Source organism: Gobio gobio (genome assembly GCF_949357685.1).
Source record: "Gobio gobio genome assembly, chromosome: 25".
Taxonomy (NCBI): Eukaryota; Metazoa; Chordata; class Actinopteri; order Cypriniformes; family Gobionidae; genus Gobio; species Gobio gobio.
The window spans coordinates 31,402,016-31,426,522 of record NC_137121.1 but is presented as its reverse complement, the minus strand read 5'-3'; the positions used below and the strand labels follow the sequence as shown (position 1 = coordinate 31,426,522).

General features: G+C 39.5%; 1 protein-coding gene across 1 annotated transcript in view; it reads right to left on the bottom strand.

Moving 5' to 3' along the window:
- Positions 1–23,717, bottom strand: part of spire2 (spire-type actin nucleation factor 2) — a 77,118-nt gene extending 53,401 nt beyond the window's left edge. Inside the window, exon 1 of the mRNA XM_079809683.1 lies at positions 23,136–23,717. Coding sequence (XP_079665809.1) covers positions 23,136–23,400 — 265 coding nt within the window. The 5' untranslated portion in view covers positions 23,401–23,717. The remainder of the gene's footprint in view (positions 1–23,135) is intronic.
- Between the last annotated feature and the right edge of the window lie 790 nt (positions 23,718–24,507).

Below are 24,507 nucleotides of genomic sequence, written 5' to 3'. Positions count from 1 at the left end.
CCCATTGAGATGTGTCATCTTACAGGGCCTGTCAGCCTCTTCAAATGTGGTAAGTCACGAGTTTCTACGAAATCCTCGCTCGGAGCTACGAGGGGTCAAAGTTGGTCGCAATGTTAAGTCTATGGGATTTTTCGGCTACTTTTTCGCCCCTGGGGCGAACATCGCACCCCCGATCCCTTAGAAAAGATATAGCACACCATTCCCGTATAAGACGCACGATTTGATGCCTCATTCGTGGGTCTGTGACAAAATTTGTGGGAGGAGTAGCGCGCCGAAATTCTGTGTGGAAAAATAATTATAAGAATAATAATAAACCGTTCTAATAATATTTATGGCTTGCTACGCAAGCACCATTAATAATAAAAATATGGAGAATAACAATATTGATGCATTGCTTCACAAGCAACACTAATATGTATGTTTGAGAGTGATGGTGATGCCTTGCTTCGCAAGGCATCACTAAAACCGTTTTCGGGCTAGATAGTAATAGTGATGCCTTGCTACGCAAGCACCACTAATAATAATAATAAAGCTGCGAGCAGCGATGACGGGCCCAAGCCGGTGGCACCGCCACGCCAGTGGCATCAGCTTAACTGTGCACGGCAGGCAATATGCATTTTAACAGGAGAATATTTTAGAATCGCTCGAATACGCCACATTTACCGCAGCAACTGGTGCCACTATCACCACAAGCCACACCCATGATGTAATTTAAATCTAGATTAATTTTAATATCATAGGATAAAATAGATAAAAGTTATATTTTCCTGCTCAAAATTTTGTAAGTCCAGAAGGCCAGTATTTAATTCAAGGTGTTTGTAGTTCTTTTTTACTTATTCACACTAAAGTGATAGTTTTTTGTGATAGTCTATGATACGAAAGGGGTAAATTATCATTCCCAGAGAGAAAGGCACACACACAAACTCACAGGGTGAGAGACCCCCCCCCCCCCCCCACACACACACACACACACACACACACACGTGCGCGCACACACTCAAACACACACACACACACACACACACACACAGGGTGAGAGAGAGACCCCACACACACACACACCCAGGGTGAGCCTGAGAGTGAGGGGGGAGGGGAAGGACTGAGAGAGAGGCAATCTGCACATTGAACAAGATTCACAAGATTTTAACAACAAAAATAAATAAAATCTAAATGGTGGGAGAAAGTTTTTTTTACTTCACTCTCCGAAAACATTATTTTGAATATATTTGAAATCACAGATGTTGGTTGATGAGAATTGTAACTCAAATATAATTTACAAAAACTAGTCCTGTCTGAATAGTGATATGTCAGTGAGATCAGCTCGGGCGCGCACACCGTCTATGGGTGATGTCACGTATTTTGCGAAATGCGCAGTTAGGTGATGTGTCGCCCTCCACACGTTGCGAAACAGACTCCGAAATGGGGAAATGTAAATTTGCAGACTCCTGGTTGGAGTAGGATGAGTTTAAACAATGACCGCAGGTTTTTCTATGGTTTTTCCTGCATAGCGGCCGCCTCCGTCACATTTCGTGCCACCTCCGTCTGTCGACAAAACTCAAGACAGGCAGTCACTTGCTCAGATTAGGCATGTCGTGGTAATTAAATAATCATCAGAAATATATATTGTCACATGATCTTTCAGCAATCATTATTAGTATTTTATGATTTGCTAGTACAAAGTCATCTAAAGCCATTCCATAGCTGAATGTCTTTCCTCCGCTGTAGCTGTCCATCATTCTCCGTTCAGCATTCAAACTGCGCGTCGTGTTTGGTTACAGTCAGTAAGCTGCTCGGTAAAGCTCACTCCAAGATGATATATTCCCGTTATAATACTTGATATGCAGATAAAATAATTTATCTTCCTGGAGTTTATCTAGCGGTTTCTGAACGATGTTGTGCTCCCTACCCGGGTGACAACACAAGGCATCACACGCACAATAACCGGAATTTAAAACTGTGAAGAAACCGACCGATATACATAGTAGACTAGGATTTGTGCGCTCAACGCTCATCGTCTCTTTATGCCGTGAACTTTTTAATGTGCACTCGCGGTGCACTGCGCCCTCTGACTCCATGTTGCTTTAAGCGCATCATTCTGCACCCAGGATGCGCATAAGCACATTGTGCCGCGCTTTCATATATTTTCATAGTTTTGTGCACTTAAAGATGATTAAAAAAAATCTTGTTCTCACGTATCTATCATATATTTGTTGCCCCTTTACAGAGCTGCACATTACGTTTACAATAAACTATAAATCTTGAAATGTTATATTATTTGTGTAGGCCCATATAATTATTTACATTCATATATAAATTAAATATAAATTGTTTTTTTTATAAATGTATTTAATAAGAACACAAAGTAATTTGTACCTTTTCATTAACATTTTTAGATTTTATAAAATTAGTCCAGAGATGTTTTTTCAAGAATTACTTTTTGTAATTGCAAATTTTTTTAACTATCCACTCACCTAATTTAATATATATTTTTGTTATAGCTTATGATTATATATTTTTATTTTATTGCTCAACAGTAGTTCTCATCGCCGATGAGGTCTTTAAATATTTTGAGAAGGTCTTAAAAAAGTCTTAAAAAGGTATTAAAATTTACTTCAGGATTCCTGCATATACCCTGCATATGCATCATACGTGATCTTGGCAAACACAGCACATGACGTTTTTATTTAAAATTAGAAAGTTTTAAATTAGTTAAATTAGATTAGTTAAATTAGAAAGTTGTCCGGCTCGAAGAGAACAATATATGTACGGGGACACATGAAATGTCTACAAATGTATGTCCTCAGAAATCACAGAAGCACACACACACACACACACACACACACACACACGCACACACACACACACAGAGAGAGAGAGAGAGAGAGAGAGAGAGAGAGAGAGAGAAACAAGGTTTTTTTTTATCCTGCTTCAAAACTAAGACACTGCTGCCATCGTGTGTTCATTGAGGGAAGGGCAGCACACATTCCCCTTTTTTGTCCTTATTTAATCCCTCGGCATGGCAACACCGTTTGAGATATCCAAAATCCGTTCGCATTTTAGCATCTTCCGTATCTTTGTTTCATGTTGACCGAGTTTGGTGGAGATTGAATAAATCGCCTACGAGGAGAACGTAAAAACTCAGAGCCTGAATTATACCAATATTCACGTTCAAACCAAAATATCTGACTTCCTGTTGGTCGGAGCTAATGACTGTAAATTAGAAAGTTGAGTTTGGTGATTGTAGATGAAACGAAGCCCTTCACTTTTGTCAAAAGGTGGCGCTAGAGAGCCCCTCATCCCCGCCCGTTTCTGAGGCTTTGCCCATGTGTACTGACTAACATCTCTGATGTGTGTGTTGAGTTTCAAGCAGTTTCAAGCAATTTCAAGCATGCTAAGAGCCTCAGAACAACACTGCTACCTTTTAGTGAGGGGAGGGCAGACAGAGAATAAATATTCAGAAGAAATATATTAAATAAAATAAATATATTGATCTGAAAAATAGTATGATTATTTTAAAGCTATTTGGTTACATTTTAATAAAACATTGTTTTAGTATGTTTTTAAACACACACACATACACGTTGTAATACCAGTGTAATACCCATGTCATTATACAAATTTGTGTCCTCATAAATCACAAACAAGAGAGAGAGAGAGAGAGAGAGAGAGAGAGAGAGAAACAAGTTTTTTTTATCCTGCTTCAAAACTAATACAATGCTGCCATCTTGTGTTCATTGAGGGGAGAGTAGCAGACACAGAGAATTTCTGTTCCCCTTTTTTGTCCTTATTTAATTCCTTGCCATGGAAACACCGTTTGAGATATCCAATATCCGTTCACATTTTAGCATCTTCAGTATCTTTGTTTCATGTTGACCGAGTTTGGTGGAGATTGAATAAATCGCCTACGAGGAGAACGTAAAAACTCAGACCCCGATTTAACCAAAAGTTCACCTTCAAACCAAAATATCTGACTTCCTGTTGGTCGGAGCTAATGACTGTAAATTAGAAAGTTGTCCGGCTCGATGAGGTCAATATATATTCTGAGTTTGGTGATTGTAGATGAAACGAAGCCCTTCACTTTTGTCAAAAGGTGGCGCTAGAGAGCCCCTCATCCCCGCCCGTTTCTGAGGCTTTGCCCATGTGTACTGACTAACATCTCTGATGTGTGTGTTGAGTTTCAAGCAGTTTCAAGCAATTTCAAGCATGCTAAGAGCCTCAGAACAGCCAAAAGATTATTAAACTTTGACACGTTGCCATGGCAACAGTATTTGAAATTTCAGGAATCCATTTCATACGTCTCTATCTGTCATGTTTTCACATTATACTGATGAAGTTTGAAATAAATCTGGTGAAAATAAGATGGTGATTCAAAGCATTTTTGAAAGTGACACACTTCCTGCTGCCAGTTGGTGGCGCTATAACTTTGACTCACAAAAGTCATATCCATGTGATCGGCCTCTTACAACGAACACACAGCTGAAGTTTCATCCAAACCAGTCAATGTTTGCACAAGTTAAAACACACTTCCTGTTTCCCTTTTCTCGCCATAAATTCGTTGCATCGCCACGGCCAGACTTTTCGAGATATCAAAAATCCGCTCGCAATTTAGCATCCTGGATATGTTCACTTAATGCTGACCGAGTTTGGCAATGATCGAAACAATGGCCTCGGAGGAGTATATTAAATTCCAGAGCATGCGTTTTCCGAACAACCCATAATAGCTCACTTCCTGTAGGGCTGACGCATAACTTAGAGCACGAAAGTTGTTCGGCCCGATGAGATCTATATGTGTACCAAGTTTCAAACATGTACGTGCAAGTGTGTTTGATATATGGACCAAGTTTTCAGACCCCACTTTAGGGGGCGCTGTCGAGCCCCCCTGCCACGCCCGGGTACCAGCTTCAGCCCGGCTCTGATGGCCGCGCATTCCGACGCCTGTGCGAAGTTTCAAGAGTTTTCGAGCATGTTAAGTGCCCCAAAAGTACCTGAGAAGTCGAAAAAAAAAAACAAAAAAAAAAAAAAACAAAGAATAATCTGAGGAAGAACAATAGGGCTCTGCGCCCTTTCAGGGCTTGGGCCCTAATAATAAGAAACAGAGGAAGAACAATAGGGCTCTGCGCCCTTTGGGCTTGGGCCCTAAATATGTCTAAGTGGGCAAAATATAAAAAACATACCGAAAGGAGTGGGAGAGTGATTCAGACCTGAAGTAACTCAGCGACCATTTGTGATGACCAGAAGCACCGTGAACTGTGGATAGCAACATACGTTGCTTGCCACACATTAGTTAAAGGAACTGTATGTAGGATTGTGGCCAAAACTGGTACTGCAATCACTTTCAAATTACTGTGTATCCCCTCTCCCCCAGCCCCCTGACTCGAGGTTGCCAGATAGGCTGCAGCAAAGCCGTTGAAAATTATTATATGGCTATAATTATTATATTATATTATATGGCTCTGGGCTGCAGGATCCTGCAGGAACGTAGGCTGCTACAAGGAGCTTCCAATGGCAAGTGACGACTGACGAGTCCTACACAGCAAGTTTTTTTTTTTCTTCTGTTAATTATGTTTATGCTTCATGAGAGATGTTTTGTGAAGTAATTATGTATCGGAAAAATGTACTAATGGCAATTAGCCAAATATAATCGTAAATATGAACGCTCGTATGTGACAGTACATTGTTAGAACAGTTAGTTAACGTTACTATTAGTCTAACTTGTAACGGTAGGTATCTGTCATTAACGTAAGTAAGTTACAAGCCCAAGCCTAAGTCACTATGTCATACAGCTCAACTTGCAGCATGTGTTGTCCACTATATATGCGAAGAACGAATAAGGAATCATTTTTACCAAGGTAACGTTAGGCTACTGTCTCATATATGTTTTCACATTGCCATAATGGGCGTGCTAATGTTGTTTTCCTCAGCATCTCAGCATAATGATAATTCAATGACCCACCTCCTCCATATGCGCTAACCTAACGTTATACTTTGCACGAACATGCATAACTTTGTTCGACTGTCATGAGTATTTGAAATGTCCATTTCCAAAATATTGTTAGCCAGATGAACCTTACCTGTCCTTGAGGAAATTAGCAACGTTGGCGTCTGTCTTCAAATACTTCTCCGTTTTCAGCCGTCTCCATCTTTCAAAGGGATGTCCTATACAAATCCTTGTTTTATTTCAGACATTGTCACAACGTTTTTCTGATTCATAACGAGGTCTTTTAGGTTTCGTAAAGTTAGACATTTTTTATCCAAAAAGTTTGTAGCTGTAGCTGTGGTAACTAGAGCTGGCAACCCGGATGCCGAAACACTACTGACTTCGTGATTGGTAGATAGGTGGAGGGTGGCGCTTCAGGCCAAAACACAACATGTCAACATCAACAAGAGGGCTGCAACTTCACTTTTAAAATGACAACTGTTGTCAGTGATATAAGTATTTGAAATTAACATGATTTCTTAATGTCTAGTGACATATCAGGGCCATTTTATGATTAATTGAGATACATTTCTTACATACAGTTCCTTTAATGCCGTGGACGACTTATCAGACATACTGAAGGATGAGGTCGGAGCATTCCAGATGCACAGAACCAAATGTACGGCTGTCATTAAGTCAGTTCTTGCGCCATATTTTAGAAAACAACTTCAACAGGACATTGGTGACTCGCCATACTCCCTTTACTTGGACGAAACAACCGACATTACTGTAAACAAGTTACTTTGCATATGTGTAAAATATCGTTCAAAGAAACTCAATCGGTGTGTGAGCACTTACCTGGGACTTGTCGAACTTTTGGATGCTAATGCTAATGAGATTGGGGATGCTATCATCGGCTTTCTGCAAGCTAACGCGCTGGATATAGCAAACATGGTTGGCATAGCAACAGATGGAGCAAGAGTAATGGTGGGGAGAAATCATTCCGTGTATACGTTGCTCAAACAGAAATAGTCTAATTTACAATTAATCAAATGTGTATGCCATTTCCTGGACATTGTAGCTCACAAGGCAATGCAGCAGCTCCCTAGCAATATTGACTACATGATCAGGAAGACTTACAACTGGCTTGCACATTCATCTAAGCGTCAGAATGACTACCGAACTCTTTACAGCGGAGGATGTCCTTTGAAAATGCTTTCTCCAAGTTCCACTCGCTGGTTAGTGACAGCAGATTGCCTTGACAGAATCCTTGATCAAGAAGATGCACTTACTTTACATTTCAGTGTAGCAGCAAGCTCTGAACACTGCTCTGCAGCAGAGTGAAATGTACAAAGACAAGACCCACAGCATTTACCTGCAATTTCTCTGTCCTTTACTGCTGGAAATCAAAGCTGTTTTCAGTTAGAGACCGCTAATTGCCTTGCAGTTTTCCGGAACCGGCTGTACATGTCAACACTGAGACGTATAATCAAGCCGAGCGATTTCATACGAATAACGAACAACAACTCAGGAACTAAAATCCTCCAGTATATACCTCTCACCTAAAGATGCTGACCTGGGGACCACATTCAGTCAGAAGTTAGAGGCGAGCACTCTGTCACCTGAGAAAAAGCAGGTAGTCTTAACACGCTGTATAGATCTCTTAAAAGAACTCCTGGCCCAGTATCAAACGCGTTTGCCTGCATCCTTGGAGTTGCTGTGGAAGCTTCTGTTGTGTCAAACAAATCATCCTTCCGAGAGCTGCCTAAGGAGTTATTTTCAGGCTCACCAGATTTACTTGAGACTCAGTGGAGAAATGTGTCCTCAGCAGGGTTCTCACCTCACTTAACCATTGATGCGTTTTGGCTAGAGGTAGAATCTTTTCAAGATGCTGGAGGAAACCACTGCTTTCATGATTTAGCACTAGGTGCAATTAAAATCCTCACTCTCCCCATATCCAACACTCCGGTTGAAAGAGCATTTTTGCAAGTCACACTGCTCTAAGATGACACTAGAAATCGAATGGGACTGCCGATCCTTTCGAGTTTAATGGATGTGCGCTCAGGGTTGGCCATCGGCTACATTCCATCCTCCCCAACAGTTGTTGGGAAAGTTTGACGCCATCCATGTACTAGACAGCTCAGCCAGACTGTATATAGTTCTAAAAAGTTGCATTCAGATCCGCTGTGTTCTTCAGCATCCGGTCAAGTTACAACCGACAGCCTGTTACTGTTCTGCATTTAAAGGCAAGATATCTCGCTCTCTCTTTTACACACACATAGGGTAGGCCTACAGCCGTTTTTCAGGAGTAAAATGTAGTAGTACTAATAACAATAATTAAAATACATCATATACACTCACCTAAAGGATTATTAGGAACACCATACTAATACTGTGTTTGACCCCCTTTCTCCTTCAGAACTGCCTTAATTCTACGTGGCATTGATTCAACAAGGTGCTGAAAGCATTCTTTAGAAATGTTGGCCCATATTGATAGGACAGCATCTTGCAGTTGATGGAGATTTGTGGGATGCACATCCAGGGCACGAAGCTCCCGTTCCACCACATCCCAAAGATGCTCTATTGGGTTGAGATCTGGTGACTGTGGGGGCCATTTTAGTTCAGTGAACTCATTGTCATGTTCAAGAAACCAATTTGAAATGATTCGAGCTTTGTGACATGGTGCATTATCCTGCTGGAAGTAGCCATCAGAGGATGGGTACATGGTGGTCATAAAGGGATGGGCATGGTCAGAAAGTAGGCCGTGGCATTTAAACGATGCCCAATAGGCACTAAGGGGCCTAAAGTGTGCCAAAAAAACATCCCCCACACCATTACACCACCACCACCAGCCTGCACTGTGGCAACAAGGCATGATGGATCCATGTTCTCATTCTGTTTACGCCAAATTCTGACTCTACCATCTGAATGAAAACAGAAATCGAGACTCATCAGACCAGGCAACATTTTTCCAGTCTTCAACGGTCCAATTTTGGTGAGCTCGTGCAAATTGTAGCCTCTTTTTCCTATTTGTAGTGGAGATGAGTGGTACCCGGTGGGGTCTTCTGCTGTTGTAGCCCATCCGCCTCAAGGTTGTGCGTGTTGTGGCGTCACAAATGCTTTGCTGCATACCTCGGTTGTAACGAGTGGTTATTTCAGTCAAAGTTGCTCTTCTATCAGCTTGAATCAGTCGGCCCATTCTCCTCTGATCTCTAGCATCAACAAGGCATTTTCGCCCACAGGACTGCCGCATACTGGATGTTTTTCCCTTTTCACATCATTCTTTGTAAACCCTAGAAATGGTTGTGCGTGAAAATCCCAGTAACTGAGCAGATTGTGAAATACTCAGACCGGCCCGTCTGGCACCAACAACCATGCCACGCTCAAAATTGCTTAAATCTCCTTTCTTTCCCATTCTGACATTCAGTTTGGAGTTCAGGAGATTGTCTTGACCAGGACCACACCCCTAAATGCATTGAAGCAACTGCCATGTGATTGGTTGATTAGATAATTGCATTAATGAGAAATTGAACAGGTGTTCCTAATAATCCTTTAGATGAGTGTAATTTAAATACATATATAACTTATTAATATAATAATAATAATTTGTTACATTTATTTAGCGCTTTTCTGGGCACTCAAAGCGCTTTAAATATAGAAGGGGGGAATCTCCTCAACCACCACCAATGTGCAGCATCCACCTGGATGATGCGACGGCAGCCATATTGCATTATATATAACAAATTAAACATTGGATATTTAAATTATTGCAAAACATTTTAAATCTACACCATAAAAGTGCATTGTGTGTGTATGAATTAACACGATGCTGACAGACAAATCACTTCACTCTATCGGTTCAAATTGCGTCTGAACATGAACTGAGCCCAAAACATTATTATTGTCACCACAAGGGGGCAGGCTTTATCATAGAAAACTATGATACCCACATATTTATTACAGGTTGTGTTGTCATTTTGTTATTGTGGTTGACTGTTGGTGTTGGTGTTTGTCATTTGTAGCTATGGTACAGCAATCGTGGCAGTTAAAATAACTAAATATTGATCAAATATTTTGGGCAGTTTTGTGTGCGTTTGGGCGGGTTTTGGACCGGTTTTGGGCTGGAAACCATCAGCTCTATTTGGCAACACTGGTTGGGAGACAAGTGCGGCATAAGTGGGTCAAGTGCAAATGACAAACACCTGTGTCTTGTTTCAGTAACGGGCATGGAGAGACCGTATAAAGCCACCTGGGAGAGGAGAAGCGGCAGAGAGAGGCCGACTGGAGACTAGTGGCACATGAGAGAGACTGAGAAAACTTTGGGGAGCACCTGAACGTATTACTGAGAAAAACTGAGTTATTGTGAGCGCCAGCAGCGCAAATTTATGTTTTGTTGGATCTACTAAGAAGAAATAAAGTTTACCTCGAGTCACTGTCAAGCCGACCCTGTCTTCTTCCTTCCTTCACTATTTGAAAACCTTACTACAGCCAACTTCACTTCACAGATTCTACCAGCACGATTCAGACAACCGTGCCGAGAATTCCGGACCAAGAACGTTTTGTAATCGTGCCGTGCCGTACCAGGCTCAAGTGAAACACAACTGGAACTGTTCCTTACCATTAAGAACCGTTCGGCTCGACGGTGGAAAAGTGGCTATAGATGCACTAACAAATCATTAACTAAAATATGAATAAACATATACACTTAGAATCCTTATTTATATAATTAAACATATATGGACTTGGTTCAAGTCTCCGCTCTAAATCATTCCAAAGGTTATCTATCAGTTGAGGTCAGGACTCTGAGCAGGCCAGTCAAGTTCCTCAATACCAAACTCGCTTATCTATGTCTTTATGGACCTTGCTTTGTGCACTGGTGCACAGTCATGTTTGAACAGGAAGGGGCCATCCCCAAACTGTTCCCACAAAGTTGGGAGCATGAAGTTGTCCAAAATGTCTTGGTATGCTGAAGCATTAAGAATTCCTTTCACTCGAACTAAGGGGCCAAGCCCAACCCCTGAAAAACAACCCCCACACCATAATCCCTCCTCGTCCAAACTTTACCCTTGGCACAATGCAGTCAGGCAAGTACCGTTCTCCTGGCAACCGCCAAACCCAGACTCGTCCATCGGATTGCCAGACAGAGAAGCGTGATTGGTCACTCTAGAGAACACGTCTCCGCTGCTCTAGAGTCCAGTGGCGGCATACTTTACACAACTCCGGCTCTTTGCATTGCACTTGGTGATGTAAGGCTTAGACGCAGCTGCTCGGCCATGGAAACCTATTCCATGAAGCTCTCTACACACTGTTCTTGAGCTAATCTGAACACCACACGAAGTTTGGAGGTCTGTAGCTATTGACTGCAGAAAGTTGGCGACTTCTGCGCACTGTGCGCCTCAACCTGTGCTGGCTCCGCTCTGTGATTTTACGTGGCCTGAGTTGCTGCTGTTCCCAATTGCTTCCACTTTGTTATAATATTACAATACCACTAAGAGTTGACGGTGGAATATTTAGTAGTGAGGAAATTTGACAAAGGAACTTATTGCACAGGTGGCAACCTATCACGGTACCACACTTGAATTCACTGAGCTCCTGAGAGCGACCCATTCTTTCACAAGTCATTGTCTGATAAAGCAGCGAGTTAGCTGCTTAGGTTTTCGGACGCAGCCATAGTGTCCATGCAAACATGTCTTTAAGTGTAAGTTGATGTGTTGATTTAGCCGCATTTTAATGCGTTTCTGTTTAAAGAGATTTTTAGATGGATGCCGAGGCTTTTTAGGTCGGGTAGAATCTGCAATCTCTGACCCAGTTTGTTTGCTGGTTTCCATGGCAGCAATACCCTATGTTTTCCGCCAATTGGCAACGTGCGTTATCGCACAGTCAAGTCAAGTCACCTTTATTTATATAGTGCTTTTTACAATGCAGATTGTTTCAAAGCAGCTTCATAGTGATAACAGGAAAATCATGCAACAGAATTTGATTCGGCTGTACAGCCGCTCTGGAGAAAACGCTGATGTCATCCAGCTCAGTTCAATTATTATATAGTGTCAATCTGGGCAGATCAATAATATAGTTGAATATCTAGTGTCCCCAACTAAGCAAGCCAAAAGTTAAAGGCAACAGAGGCGACGGTGGCAAGGAACCCAAACTCTATCAGGTGACAGAATAGAGAAAAAAACCTTGGGAGAAACCAGGCTCAGTTGGGGTGCCAGTTCTCCTCTGGCCAACAAACAAACAGACCAAAACAAAAACAGGCATTCCAACGCGCAACGCACATTTCAAAGTAGAATAACTGGCTGTAGCATTGTTTTTCAGAGAAACGAGTATGTGAACTCAGCATGTTTCCTAAATATCTGCAAACATATTGAGGTATTTTTATGCTTTAGTGCAGTCAAAAACTTGCATACAGCACCTTTAATTATTAAATCAGTTCACCGAAGCAGTCAGCATTTATTATAAGATTAAAATGCACTAATGATTGTCCCACCAGAAACAAACCCTACATACTGTAGTTCCGGGAAGAAAAGTAGCTATGTAGCGATCTGTGTAATTAATGGCTAAATAATCATGTGCCATTCCAATAATTTACCACAAGGCTGGAGATGGCAGATTATGATATTATTAAATTGCGTTTAATTCAAATTCAGAGTACTTCTTATTTATTTTTACAAAGCCTGATTGATTTAGTTTGCCCCTAATGTTAATTAATGTATTATTAGTTAAGGCAGCTGTTATTCATGCATGAACATTTATGACTCCTGTCGTAGTTAAGGCTAGCTTTCAGTGGTTCATGCTTAGTTCATATCTTTGTTGAAGTAACTATTAATTCAGGTATAGTACATGATTATTTATTCATGTCCTGTTTTTGTTAAGTGTTACCGAAATACTAAACATTTCTCATATTGTCATATGTATTTGTCTTTGTCTTTAATGGATGTTTGGAGCAGATGGGCTACACCTATTTGCTATCAGCAATCTAGTTCTTTCAAGTATTCATTACTATTTCTGTTTCGATATTTCTTTATGATTTATACTTCAACCAATTACAGCACTACAAGATCAGTGTAACACTGTGCATAATACACCAATCAGGCATAACATTATGATCACTGAGAGGTGAAGTGAATAACACTGATTATCTCTTCATCACAGCACCTGTTAGTGGGTGGGATATATTAGGCAGCAAGTGAAAGGATTTGAGCGAGTTTGTCAAGGGCCAAATTGTGATGGCTAGATAACTGGGTCAGAGCATCTCCAAAACTGCAGCTCTTGTGGGGTGTTGCCGGTCAATCAAAAGTTGGAGAAAAGTTGGAGGGGAGGCAGTGCAATGCTTTGACCAATGTTCTGCTGGGAAACCTTGGGTGCTGCCATCCATGTGGATGTTATTTTGACACGTACCACCTTGACCCAAGAAGGAAAAATCGTGTGTTGACCCCTGTGAATATCCTCTGGTTTTATCTGGCCAGGTGAGATCACTGTCTCAAGTCTCTCACTCTCAATAGAGACAGTATCTTCCTGTTTGACCTTTCTTCTGCTGCCTTCACATGCTATCGGACATTTCCGATTTGAGTTTGTCATATTCAAGTGCTTTGTTGTTAAAAAGGATAGAAATGTATTTCATTATTGCCTTGGGAAAATCTTATTAAAGCTAAAATGTACTGAAGATATTTAATAAAATGTAGCATCCCATTCATTGACAACGATATAAACATTATCCGCTATTATGTACAGTCACCATGTTATAGTCAGTCAGTTTGCTGAAGATTCTGGAATTTTAGTCAAATTAATTATGTTTTTTGATGTAAAATGTATACAATATGCAAGAAATGGTTATATACATAAATATACATGACTGTAATGACAAGAGAAATCAATGTACTGTATAAGTTGTGGTAAAAACAAATAAAACTTAACAGTCAGTACAGCAATAGTTTTCTTTTCTGGGATGTTTAAAAATTATGGCCCGCCCAACTCAGAAACTCGAGTATTAAAATTATCTCAGAGTTTTCATGTCACATATATGGCTTGTTGAGAGGCTGTTCATGTCTGATTTCTGACTAGGAAATGCATATTTACGATAATTCTGATATGGCATTTGAAGTCTGCTGTTTTTACTTTTGCAATAGCATTCTGTATGTTCTTATTCTTGTTTTAATCTTCATCTCTAGAATCTCTAAATTCACTAGCGTCCAGGACTGGCAGAAGCAGGTTGCGCTGGATGGGCCTATGATGGTTACGCTATGTCCACCCGCTGAAGGAAATGACTATTGGATGAGCTTTACCCATGCATATTTGATCCAAGTGACTCTACCGAACTCCTTAACTTTGTGTGGGGAAGATTTTTAATTGATGATGAGGCAACCTGTGAGTCAGTACTTGTGTTCTCATCCGTCTGTGAATCAGCTGACTGTACATTGTCTCCCATTACGACTCAGCAATTCTGTGTTGTTGGGTAGGCATTACGGATGGTAGGCATTATTGTCTAAGATCTCCTCCCCTAGCAAATGTGACTCAAATGAAGAGATAAAGAACCCCAATCATAGTTTTAGTTTTTAAAACATGATTCCAAATCATGCCAGACAGAGGATCGTTTAAAAAAATCATGGACAAACACAGGGAAAACATAGGGGGTAATGAAAGTTGGAATTAATCTTCTTTCTATAGATTGTACATTCACACTTACATTCACACATTTGCTGAATGCTGATATTTACCGGGGGGAAAAAAGACAAAAAAAGTATTATCTAGGACCAGGTTTTTTAACAACCTAGAGCAGGGGTATTCAATTAAAGTTCTCTATTTCCTTCCCAGTGGAGGTCCAGTTATACATTTCCACATTGGGGGAAATACTTTGTACTTTGTCTCTGAACAGTACTTTGTCAAATAAAAAAATTGTAAACACTCAAAATAGTCTACAAAGATGAGAAAGTAGTGGTGTCTGATCATTTTTACCAATATTTATTTGGAGAAAAAAAAATTCTCCCCACTGGATATGAACATAAAAAGGTAAGATCAGAATTTTTATCAGGCTATTATTTATTTACAAGACATGGAAAGCCTTGGGACTGAGAAAACCTGGGGGTGCAGGGTTTACCTCTTAAGAAAAGTATGGACCATTTTTATATTTATAATAAACTACTAAAAACAAACAACGTATTATCTAATAATCAAAATTAGCACAAAAAAAATTAACTAGTAATTTCAAAATTGTTTGTCTTACCTTGCCATCGTTAAATAATTTTCCAAATTATAACATTGTTTATTATTGAATGCTCTTTATATGCTAATTATCTAAAGGCACCACGCGTTAACTTGTCACAAACCTGGTTTAGTTAAATGGTCAAAGTCATCTGACAGATACAAATAATTAGTAGTTGCTGCATTCTCGTTCCTTCAGTCACCTTCATTTATTTAGCTCTTTTTATAATACAGCAGGGCCGTAACCACACTGTAAAAAAATCCAACTTATGTTTTGTATGACAAATTCATCTTTTAAAGTTTATTCAACTACACTGTAAAAAATCCAACTTATGTTTTGTATGACAAATTCAGCTTTTAAAGTTTATTCAACTATTTAACATGAAAAAAGTTTGTACAACTAACTGACCCTAAGTTGAGAAAACTCAAAAATTTTCTGGAGCTGGTTGCCTTAAACGTTTAAGTTTCTCAACGTTTTTTTTTTTTACAGTGTATTCATGAAAAAAGTTTGTACAACTAATTGACCCTAAGTTGAGAAACCTCAAAAATGTTCTGCAGCTGGTTGCCTTAAACTTTTAAGTTTCCTCAACTTTTTTTTTTACAGTGCACCATTGATATTGAGGGGGACAAGTCCCCCCAAATAATTAGAAAAGGCCAAATTGTCCCCCCCAATATTTGATTTTCTTGCTGCTCTGCTGAACTCCATTACACACCGCTCTGTTTGTTGCTAGGAAGACAAAAGTAAAATGTTAAATTTTTAGGTTTGACTAACAGCGCTCGTCACAGTCAGAATGAGTGAGATGGCCAATCAAATCAAAGATGGTGGGCATACACTTTAGTTATAGCAGTGAAAGAGTGTGTCGTACAATGTAAGTAGCTAAACATTTATTATTTAATAACTGGTTTTCGGTAAATGTGTTCAGCGACCAACAGTAATATCAAGAGACTACATGAAATTTCACCATTTTGAATTGGAAATATTAGATTATTTATGTAAATCATAACTGAATTTGACGTGACAAAAAACATATAGAATTTTTACATATTAGGCAGACGAAAAATCCCTTTTAATCCTTTAATAATTGAATTCCTTTAAATAAAGCCATAAGACCACTGCTACTGTTGTTAAAATAACTGCATCATCTATATTATAAAAGAATTTCAGTTTTGTCTGAACTTTGCCTTTTAGATACAGATTTTAACAGTAGGTAAGTCAATTCTGGAGCACACAGAAAAATAACATGCACATTTGTATGTATATATTGCATTTATCTTTGTTAAATTTACATTTGTATGTTAATTTTTTTAATTTTTCTAAAGTCATATATACTGTAGAATAGAAACTTGACATTCAGGCAAGCTCCATAAATGTATATATTCTTCCAAACTTGATTGGTTGATTGGTTGATTGTGATTCCTATTTCATTACTATGGCAGGTAGTATTTGCCAATTTAGCTGACATCACAAACATTCCATGTCATAGATATTTATGGGATATTCATGTACATCTGACAAATTTTGACAATTTAATCAACCATTTTGCAAGTGATTGCACACATTAGGACAGAATGTTTAGAAAATGTGAGGCTCAGCAAACCATGTTCATTTAGTTATTGTGTAGGAAATTGTACTTACTCTTTTGCAGAGAGATCTGCGGGCCCAGTTGTTTAAAAGTGAAATCTGAACAGATTTCAGCTATCAGATTGGATCAGATCTTGAAAATGGGTTGTTCACACAAAAACAAAAAAATCTCAAATTACATAATCCAATCTTGGTTTTGATATGGATCAAACCTTCATTATGTGTTTCTCAAAACCTTCTAGTAAGATTGGGATTCCTTTGATCCAAAAAAAACAGGATTATTCTAATCCCAGCAAAAGGGAATCAAAATGTAATAAAACTTTATTGGTCAAAAATACATCATTTAATATATACACACATTTATATTTGTATCTTTCTTGATTAGTTTAACCATTACAGTAATAAAAGTAGACATTAGGCTGCATGTTAAGCATTTCAGTACCATAAAATAATCCCCTAACAGCTGTAAATATCAAACAAAAATAACATTTCATTTGAAGTGTTATTGCATGTATATTTGTTTGTTTTTGTTGTGGGTCACACGAGGGGCTACGGAGCCCCTAAAAGGACATGGTATGAAAAATATGAGATGGGAGGAGAAATTTATTTTAATGCTTTTGCTTTCCCCTCAAAAACTTTGCATTCACTCTCAAAACCTTTGAGTTCTTTATAACCCACGTAGGAGGGGATGTTCTCACAGCCTTGTGCCATGTTCTCTAAAAGTTCTCTAAAGGTGACGAAAATCCCGAACCTTTATAGAACATTAGAGGCGTTCCTAACACGTCCTCTTTTGGTTATGAAAGTGCTACAGATCAAGGATTCTTATATGACTTTAGGGGGACGTTCCATTTTAGTTATTCTTTGGTCACGTGGCAACATTACAAAGAGGACATTTGGGACATTAACAGAACGTTCCCACATGGTCCTCTGTTAGTCAGATGGGGACATTTCATTTGGGACTTGCGCTGCAACATATCTTGTTCAGTGCAGTGGTTTTTACACTATATTCCCATAACGTTTGCAGGACCTTTAGGGGACCAACCTAGAATGTTATTTTTGGTCCTATTTAGGTCCTTCCAAACACGTTTACTGAGTGCTTTCAGAACATGTTTGAGCGAATATGTTTTGCATACACTGGGATGCTTTGCAAATGAGGGTCAGTAAAACACAGGATTAGCACAAAAGTTGCTTCTCAAAGCTAGATCAATCAGGGCGATCTGATCCAATTTTGCTTTGAAAGACAAAAGTTATATGGATTACCTGATCCTGGATAGCAAAACATGGGATTTCCAAATCTAGATAATTCTGATCCAGATTAACGGGTGCATAAAACACACAGTTTCTGCCAGTCTCATGTTAATCTTGAGTACCTAAGGAGTAGTATTGAATCCTTCATATCTCCAAAGAGTCTTTAGTTTTAGCAGATTTATAAAAGACAGATACGCTATATACCGATTCTTTCCGAAAACAGCCAAGCTTGTGAAGGCATGCAGTAGACGGAGAAAAACAAACTGCATCCACTGTTCCCTTAATGCTGGGTTATTTGGGAGGCTGAATAAGGTTATCTTTCCCACACAACCAAAAACACACTTCTTTAGAGACATTGTTGATTTTGTGGTCTAAAAAAAAAAATGACAGCACTGCCGATGGCTTCTGTAACCGAACGAAGCTCGTTGCTGGGCGCGCTCTTGCTCTCGCTCTGGTTGATATGTGTGTGTGTGTGTGTGTGTGTGTGTGTGTGTGTGTGTGTGTGTGTGTGTGTGTGTGCGCTCATCCGCGAGAAGTGCCCATACAAGGAATTACACCCTTTATGACGTCAAACAGGGCCATACTCGAGAAAAAAAAACTTTCCGAAACGTATTCAAATCCTGAAGGAGTGTATTTGGCACAGAAATACTCCATCATACGTCCAACTCATAATATTTTTTTTTTTTTTTTTTACCAGCATGAGAATCCAACTCTTTAACAGTGTAAATAAGTCAGAATGCATTAGACCCCCTTTAAAATTTTTTAACAACTGTTCGTGGCATTGCGATTGAGGGGGGGAAATTAAATGATAGTCATGTTGTATTATTTGTCACTGTAAAAAAATTAAGGTTGTACAACAACAAAAAATCTTAGTACCAATTTCCCCTAGCTTTTTTTTTTGTTGACTCAACTTTTGTAAATAACAGTTATACGAACTGAAAATAAGTTGTCGGTGACATAAAAATTATTATTTGTTTTCTGGAGATATGCAACTATTCTGTAACAAATCTTATGTAGTTGATCCAATTCAAGAAATGTTGTCCATTGGAAACAAAAGTTCTTAAGAATTAACAGGTTTAAATGTTGAATTTTTTATTGAAAATCATTTTATTGAAAATCATTTGGTCATCACCATTTTGGTGTACATTGTATATGGGGGGGAGGATATTTTGCCACACACAGACATCAAGAATCAGCATATGAATCTCAACAATGGTGACATGCTTCATGCCGTAATGCATGCTGGGAGCCAACAAACGATTAAAATTATGGCTCCCAGCATGCATTGTGGCATGAAACATGTCACCATTGTTGAGATTCATATGTTGATTCTTGATGTCTGTGTGTGTGTCTGAAAAAAAATTCCCTAGCGGCAGAAAATTAATTTTGCAGCGAGTGTAGTCTAGCAACTCAACGTAGACCTGAGAGCTGGAAAAAACAAACTCTGGTCAGGCCAATCACAGCGTGTGTAGAGTCGGTGGACGGGCTTAACATAATGACGGCACCAGGGCCGTTTGAAGAAATTTGGGGGCCCGAAGCAAAATGGACATGGAGGCCCCCCCAATACCACCCCACCCCACCCGCACACACGCAAAGCCTACAGGAACCGCAGCATAGCCATACAGTTTAAGTTCACCCACACTTTATATAAATAAAAAGGTTTACAGTGCAAATACTGTTGTTGCATATACTGAGCATAAAATTTGAAAACGTGCAAAAAACACCACTGTATCATTGAAAAAAAAAAGTGTAAACCTTTAAGTAACCATTTTTTAAACATCTATAAACATTACATTTACATAGATAGACTGACCAGATATTCCTAACACTTTGGGAATACTTAAAGGGTTAGTTCACCCAAAAATGAAAATTCTGTCATTAATTACTCACCCTCATGTCGTTGGACACCAGTAAGACCTCCGTTCATATTCGGAACACAAATGAAGATATTTTAGTTGAAAGCTGATGCTGAGAAAGGCTTCAGACAGGCCTCCATTGGCATTCAGTACATTGACACTTCCAAGATCCATGAAAGGCACTTAAAACGTCGTTACAAAGTCTATCTCACCACAGTGGCTCTACAATAAGTTTACGATGTGACGACAATAGTTTTTGTGCGCAAAAAAAAATCAAAATAACACCTTTAACCAACTTGTTCTCGACTTCCGTCTGTGCCTCCACGACGCATGCGCGAGAATATGACGCAGATCCGGCGTTCGGACATATGACCCAGAAGCGATTTGTTTACGAGCAGAGGAAGACGCGCGTGTCTAAGCTGTTCGATTCTACATTGATCGTGCTTTAGGTCTCGGCGTAGTTCTCAAAATGGGGTTAAAGTGTGTATTTCATGGATTCCCGAACGCCGGCGCTACGTCATATTCTCGCGCATGCGTCGTGGAGGCACACACGGAAGTCGAGAACAAGTTGGTTAAAGGTGTTATTTAGATTTTATTTTGCGCACAAAAACTATTGTCGTCGCATCGTAAACTTATTGTAGAGTCACTGTGGTGAGATGGACTTTGTAACGACGTTTTAAGTGCCTTTCATGGATCTTGGAAGTGTCAATGTACTGAATGCCAATGGAGGCCTATCTGAAGCCTTTCTCAGCCATCAGCTTTCAACTAAAATATCTTCATTTGTGTTCCGAATATGAACGGAGGTCTTACAGGTGTCCAACGACATGAGGGTGAGTAATTAATGACAGAATTTTCATTTTTGGGTGAACTAACCCTTTAAGGGTTACTAGTTGGTTTGTAAACTGTCTATAAACATTATCTGGATGGTTATTATAAAGTTGCAGAATACAGATGACTATAATACCTTGTTAAATAGTTAATAAACAGTACCTGTAAAACATGTGGGTTGTCCTGATACTGTACTTAAAAATGTAACAGTGTAAAAATTGCCACACAGAATAAAGTAACTGTTCAAGATCCATTGGTAACTTATACAAATAATGTCATATTTGCATTTCTGTCACTACCGTATATATCCCGACACTAGCACATTAAGATAAGCTATGAAAAAAATCATGTTCCTCTGCCTCTTTCTGGTTAAATAATGTTTGTAATAATTGTTAATATAGCATGCTATATTAACTCCAGGTTACCGTATTTATGCATAGCATAAATAATAGTTAGTATAGCATGCTATGCCACTTTCATCAAAACCTATTACAAAGCTATAGCAATCTTATGTCATTCCATCTGTTCGAAAAAGAAGTTGCACTAACTGTTACAAGCAGCATTTGCCGTCAGGCCGGTAAGTTAGCTAACATTAACATATTTTTGCTAGCCTACCTGCTGCAAACTTACACCATTTTTGTACAAGACAAGTAGAGTTATTTTATCCAGTGTAATTTATCACATACCACTATCTTGTTTTTTTATCATCCTGCTCTTCCTTTCTCTTTTTTTTCCTTTCTGGCTTCCTGAAGCATAAAATTCCGCTTCGAATCCGAAGCGATTTTGTATTTTGCCGGCTGCAGAGATCGCGTGGTTGGCTGCTGTCAGCGACTACTGAGAGTGACCCCTTAAGGGGGATCCCGATAACAGTGTCATTGCACTTTACTGCATTGACTATCAATGGGGCGCTCACACAGTTTGTCGTTTCATTTTATTCTTAACCTGTCGTTGTCTTGGGGCCCCAGGCCAGCTCGGGGCCCCAAGCAATTGCTTGGTTTGCCTGCCTTGTCGCGACGGGCCTGGACGGCACGTCACGGCAGAGTTGCGGAGGTTCTGCGTGCTACTCGTAAACAAAGAAGCTGATGAACAGCAGTCTTTTGAATCGACTTTTGCCGCGACTCTGGAAGACTCGGAGTTAAGCTTTTCTTTGAGAAAAGAACGGCACTGAAGTCATTCTTAAGAAAAGAAGATATGTTCGAAGTTTTGCCGACTGGATACGGCGAAAGTCTATCAACTAACGTTTGCTCGGCTTCACCTTCTTTGCTCTGGGTGGTTGTGGTGCTCATGGCGCTATCCAATTGCGTACAGAGGGAATTTGAAAGACAACCGTTTATCCCGCCCCTCGGATTGAGCCCTGTCAATGGTGAGCTTGTCAGGCTAAAAAAACAAAACAAGAGTCAAACTGCCCAACTAAAGGAAACACTTTATGGTGACCAAACATTTTCAATAAAAAATTCTTAATTCTTAATAAGAACTTCTGTTTCCAATAGACACAAATTGTTGGATTGGCTCAACTACAAAAGATTTGTTACAGAATAGTTGCACCTCTCCAGAAAACAAATAATGTCAAGTTGACAAAAGAAAATTTTAAGAAAATTATTTTGTGTAACAGACAACTTATTTTCAGTTCGTATAACTGTTATTAACAAAAGTTGAGTCAACAAGAAAAAGCTAGGGAAATTAGTACTAAGATTTTTTGTTGTTGTACGAAATTTTTACAGTGTGGATTTTTGCTGAACCAACAAAACAAAATCAGTCTTTTCAGCTTTTTTTCAATTTGTGTTTTTTACAGTGTATGTCATATAATATAAATAAAATTATAGTGTACAAGACAAATGTTAATTCAAGCCGTGCTTTATCGGCCAGGCTCTGCCTGTGAATCCATGAATCCATGCACATGCAAGCAAGTGTAGGATGAGGGTTAACCCTACAAACAAACATAGCAGCGCCACCTGGAGCTAGACTCTGTCAGTCCAACAACACTCCTGCTGCAGGAGTATTTTAAATTAGTATTTTAAAATAAAACAATAGCCACGTTTAAACATGTTGTATCAAAAACATTGTTTATAAGACAAAGGCTTCAGCAAAACAACAAGAAACACCCACTTCATAAATAATAAATTCTGCAAGCCATAATGCAGAAGAATGCTTGAGGAATCAATAAGATACACTATAAAATCTGACTGGATGGGGATTGAAAGAACCAAATACGACAAATCAATGCATTTAAGTGCTGTCTCAGTGTTGGATTAATGCCTAACTTTATTAAATTATATTAATGTGAACAATCTTTTTAAAATGGGTTTTATTAGTCATATGTCATTAACTTACAGTCTAATTGCAGATATAGCTACATTCAGAATCCATATGTCAAATAGAATAATATAAATAGCCTATTCAGGGACGAAAAAGAAACTCTTCAACCTGTGTTATTCTTGAGCCTGTTGAAGGACACCGTTGTACAGTTCGTGGAAAGTTTTTAAATAAATGAATGTCGAGTCCTTACCGCTGCTCTCCAGATGTGCGGTGACGGTTCCGTCCCGGTGCAGGATGATCGACGACGGGTCCCGGATCAGAGCCTCTCGGCCAGGCGGCGCCCTCAGCTCTCTGCAGCACTGGAAACACACTGCCCAAGCCTGCTCCTCGTTGATGGGCTGCTCATAAGACTTCAACACCTCCTCCAGAGACAGTTCCCTGATCTCGCCTCTCTCCGCGGGAGCAGATACCCTTGAGTCTCCGTCCTTACCGCTTCTGTTCGCTGATCTGGCCATTGCGAGGCCCGAGTTTTAGCCTACAGTTTCCTCAGGGTCCACTTGAATCTGTCTGGAAACAGAGTGATGATTCTGCTGTTCATTCCGGGAACCGCGAGAAAACGTCTGCAGAAACGTCAGTCAGTGATGGGCAGAGGAGCGGAGGCGGGCGGACATCTCTGAATGCGCAATTGTAGCAAAATATAGAACATAAGCGTGGAAAAAAAACTTCTTAATATATTGCCTACATGTATGTTGTGCGATGCATCTTTCTCATCGGTCAAGTTCCCTGCATCATGTCTGGATGGGTGTCGTATTCTGCATCCTCTGCAAAGTGCTCTGACTCCACCCACACACTGGACCAATGAGCACATTAGCTGAACTTGCAGAGGAACTAGTTGGGATTCATAAACAACCGAAGGCTATCTCGATTTTTTTATATATTGTTTAGGTTATAGATAAACAAAATTACAAAAACAAACACAAAAAAACGGTTAAGTTATGAAAGAATCTAAAAAGTCAAAACAAAACAAAGTGCTGTTGCTAAAAGGCTGGTTTCTAACGGATAGGAAACTGTGACATGTTCCTGGATCAACATATCTTGTTGATTCTGGAACAACATTCCTAACCTAAACCTATAACCCTGCTCATAACTTATCTCTAAAGCCTACACTTGACATTAACTGTAAACTTCAAATCTGACTGGTTGTTCCAGGAACAGGTTGTAGGCCTACTTGGTGAAATGGTTATTTAATGGTTATTTAAATTCATCGTTGCTTGTGCACTTTTCCCATTGAGAATGGGCAACAAATTTCTATCTGGATACTTTAGATTGGTCATGGGCCCTGTGTCTCGTTGCCCGTTGACGGCAACATTGCCCAGCAACATTGCTCAAAAAGTTGCCCCGTGTACAGTATCATCACCTTAGCACCAAATGTAAATGAGGAGACATATATCAATAGAAAATGATTCCACTGCATCAATACTAATTTCTGATAATTTTGCACAATGCAATGCAGTTTTCAAAAATACGTTCAAATATTAAAGTTTCATTCTTAACTAAATGATTTTATGACCTCAACCTTGCAGGCTCACTATTGGCTGATTCAGTGATTGAGGGCGGCCATT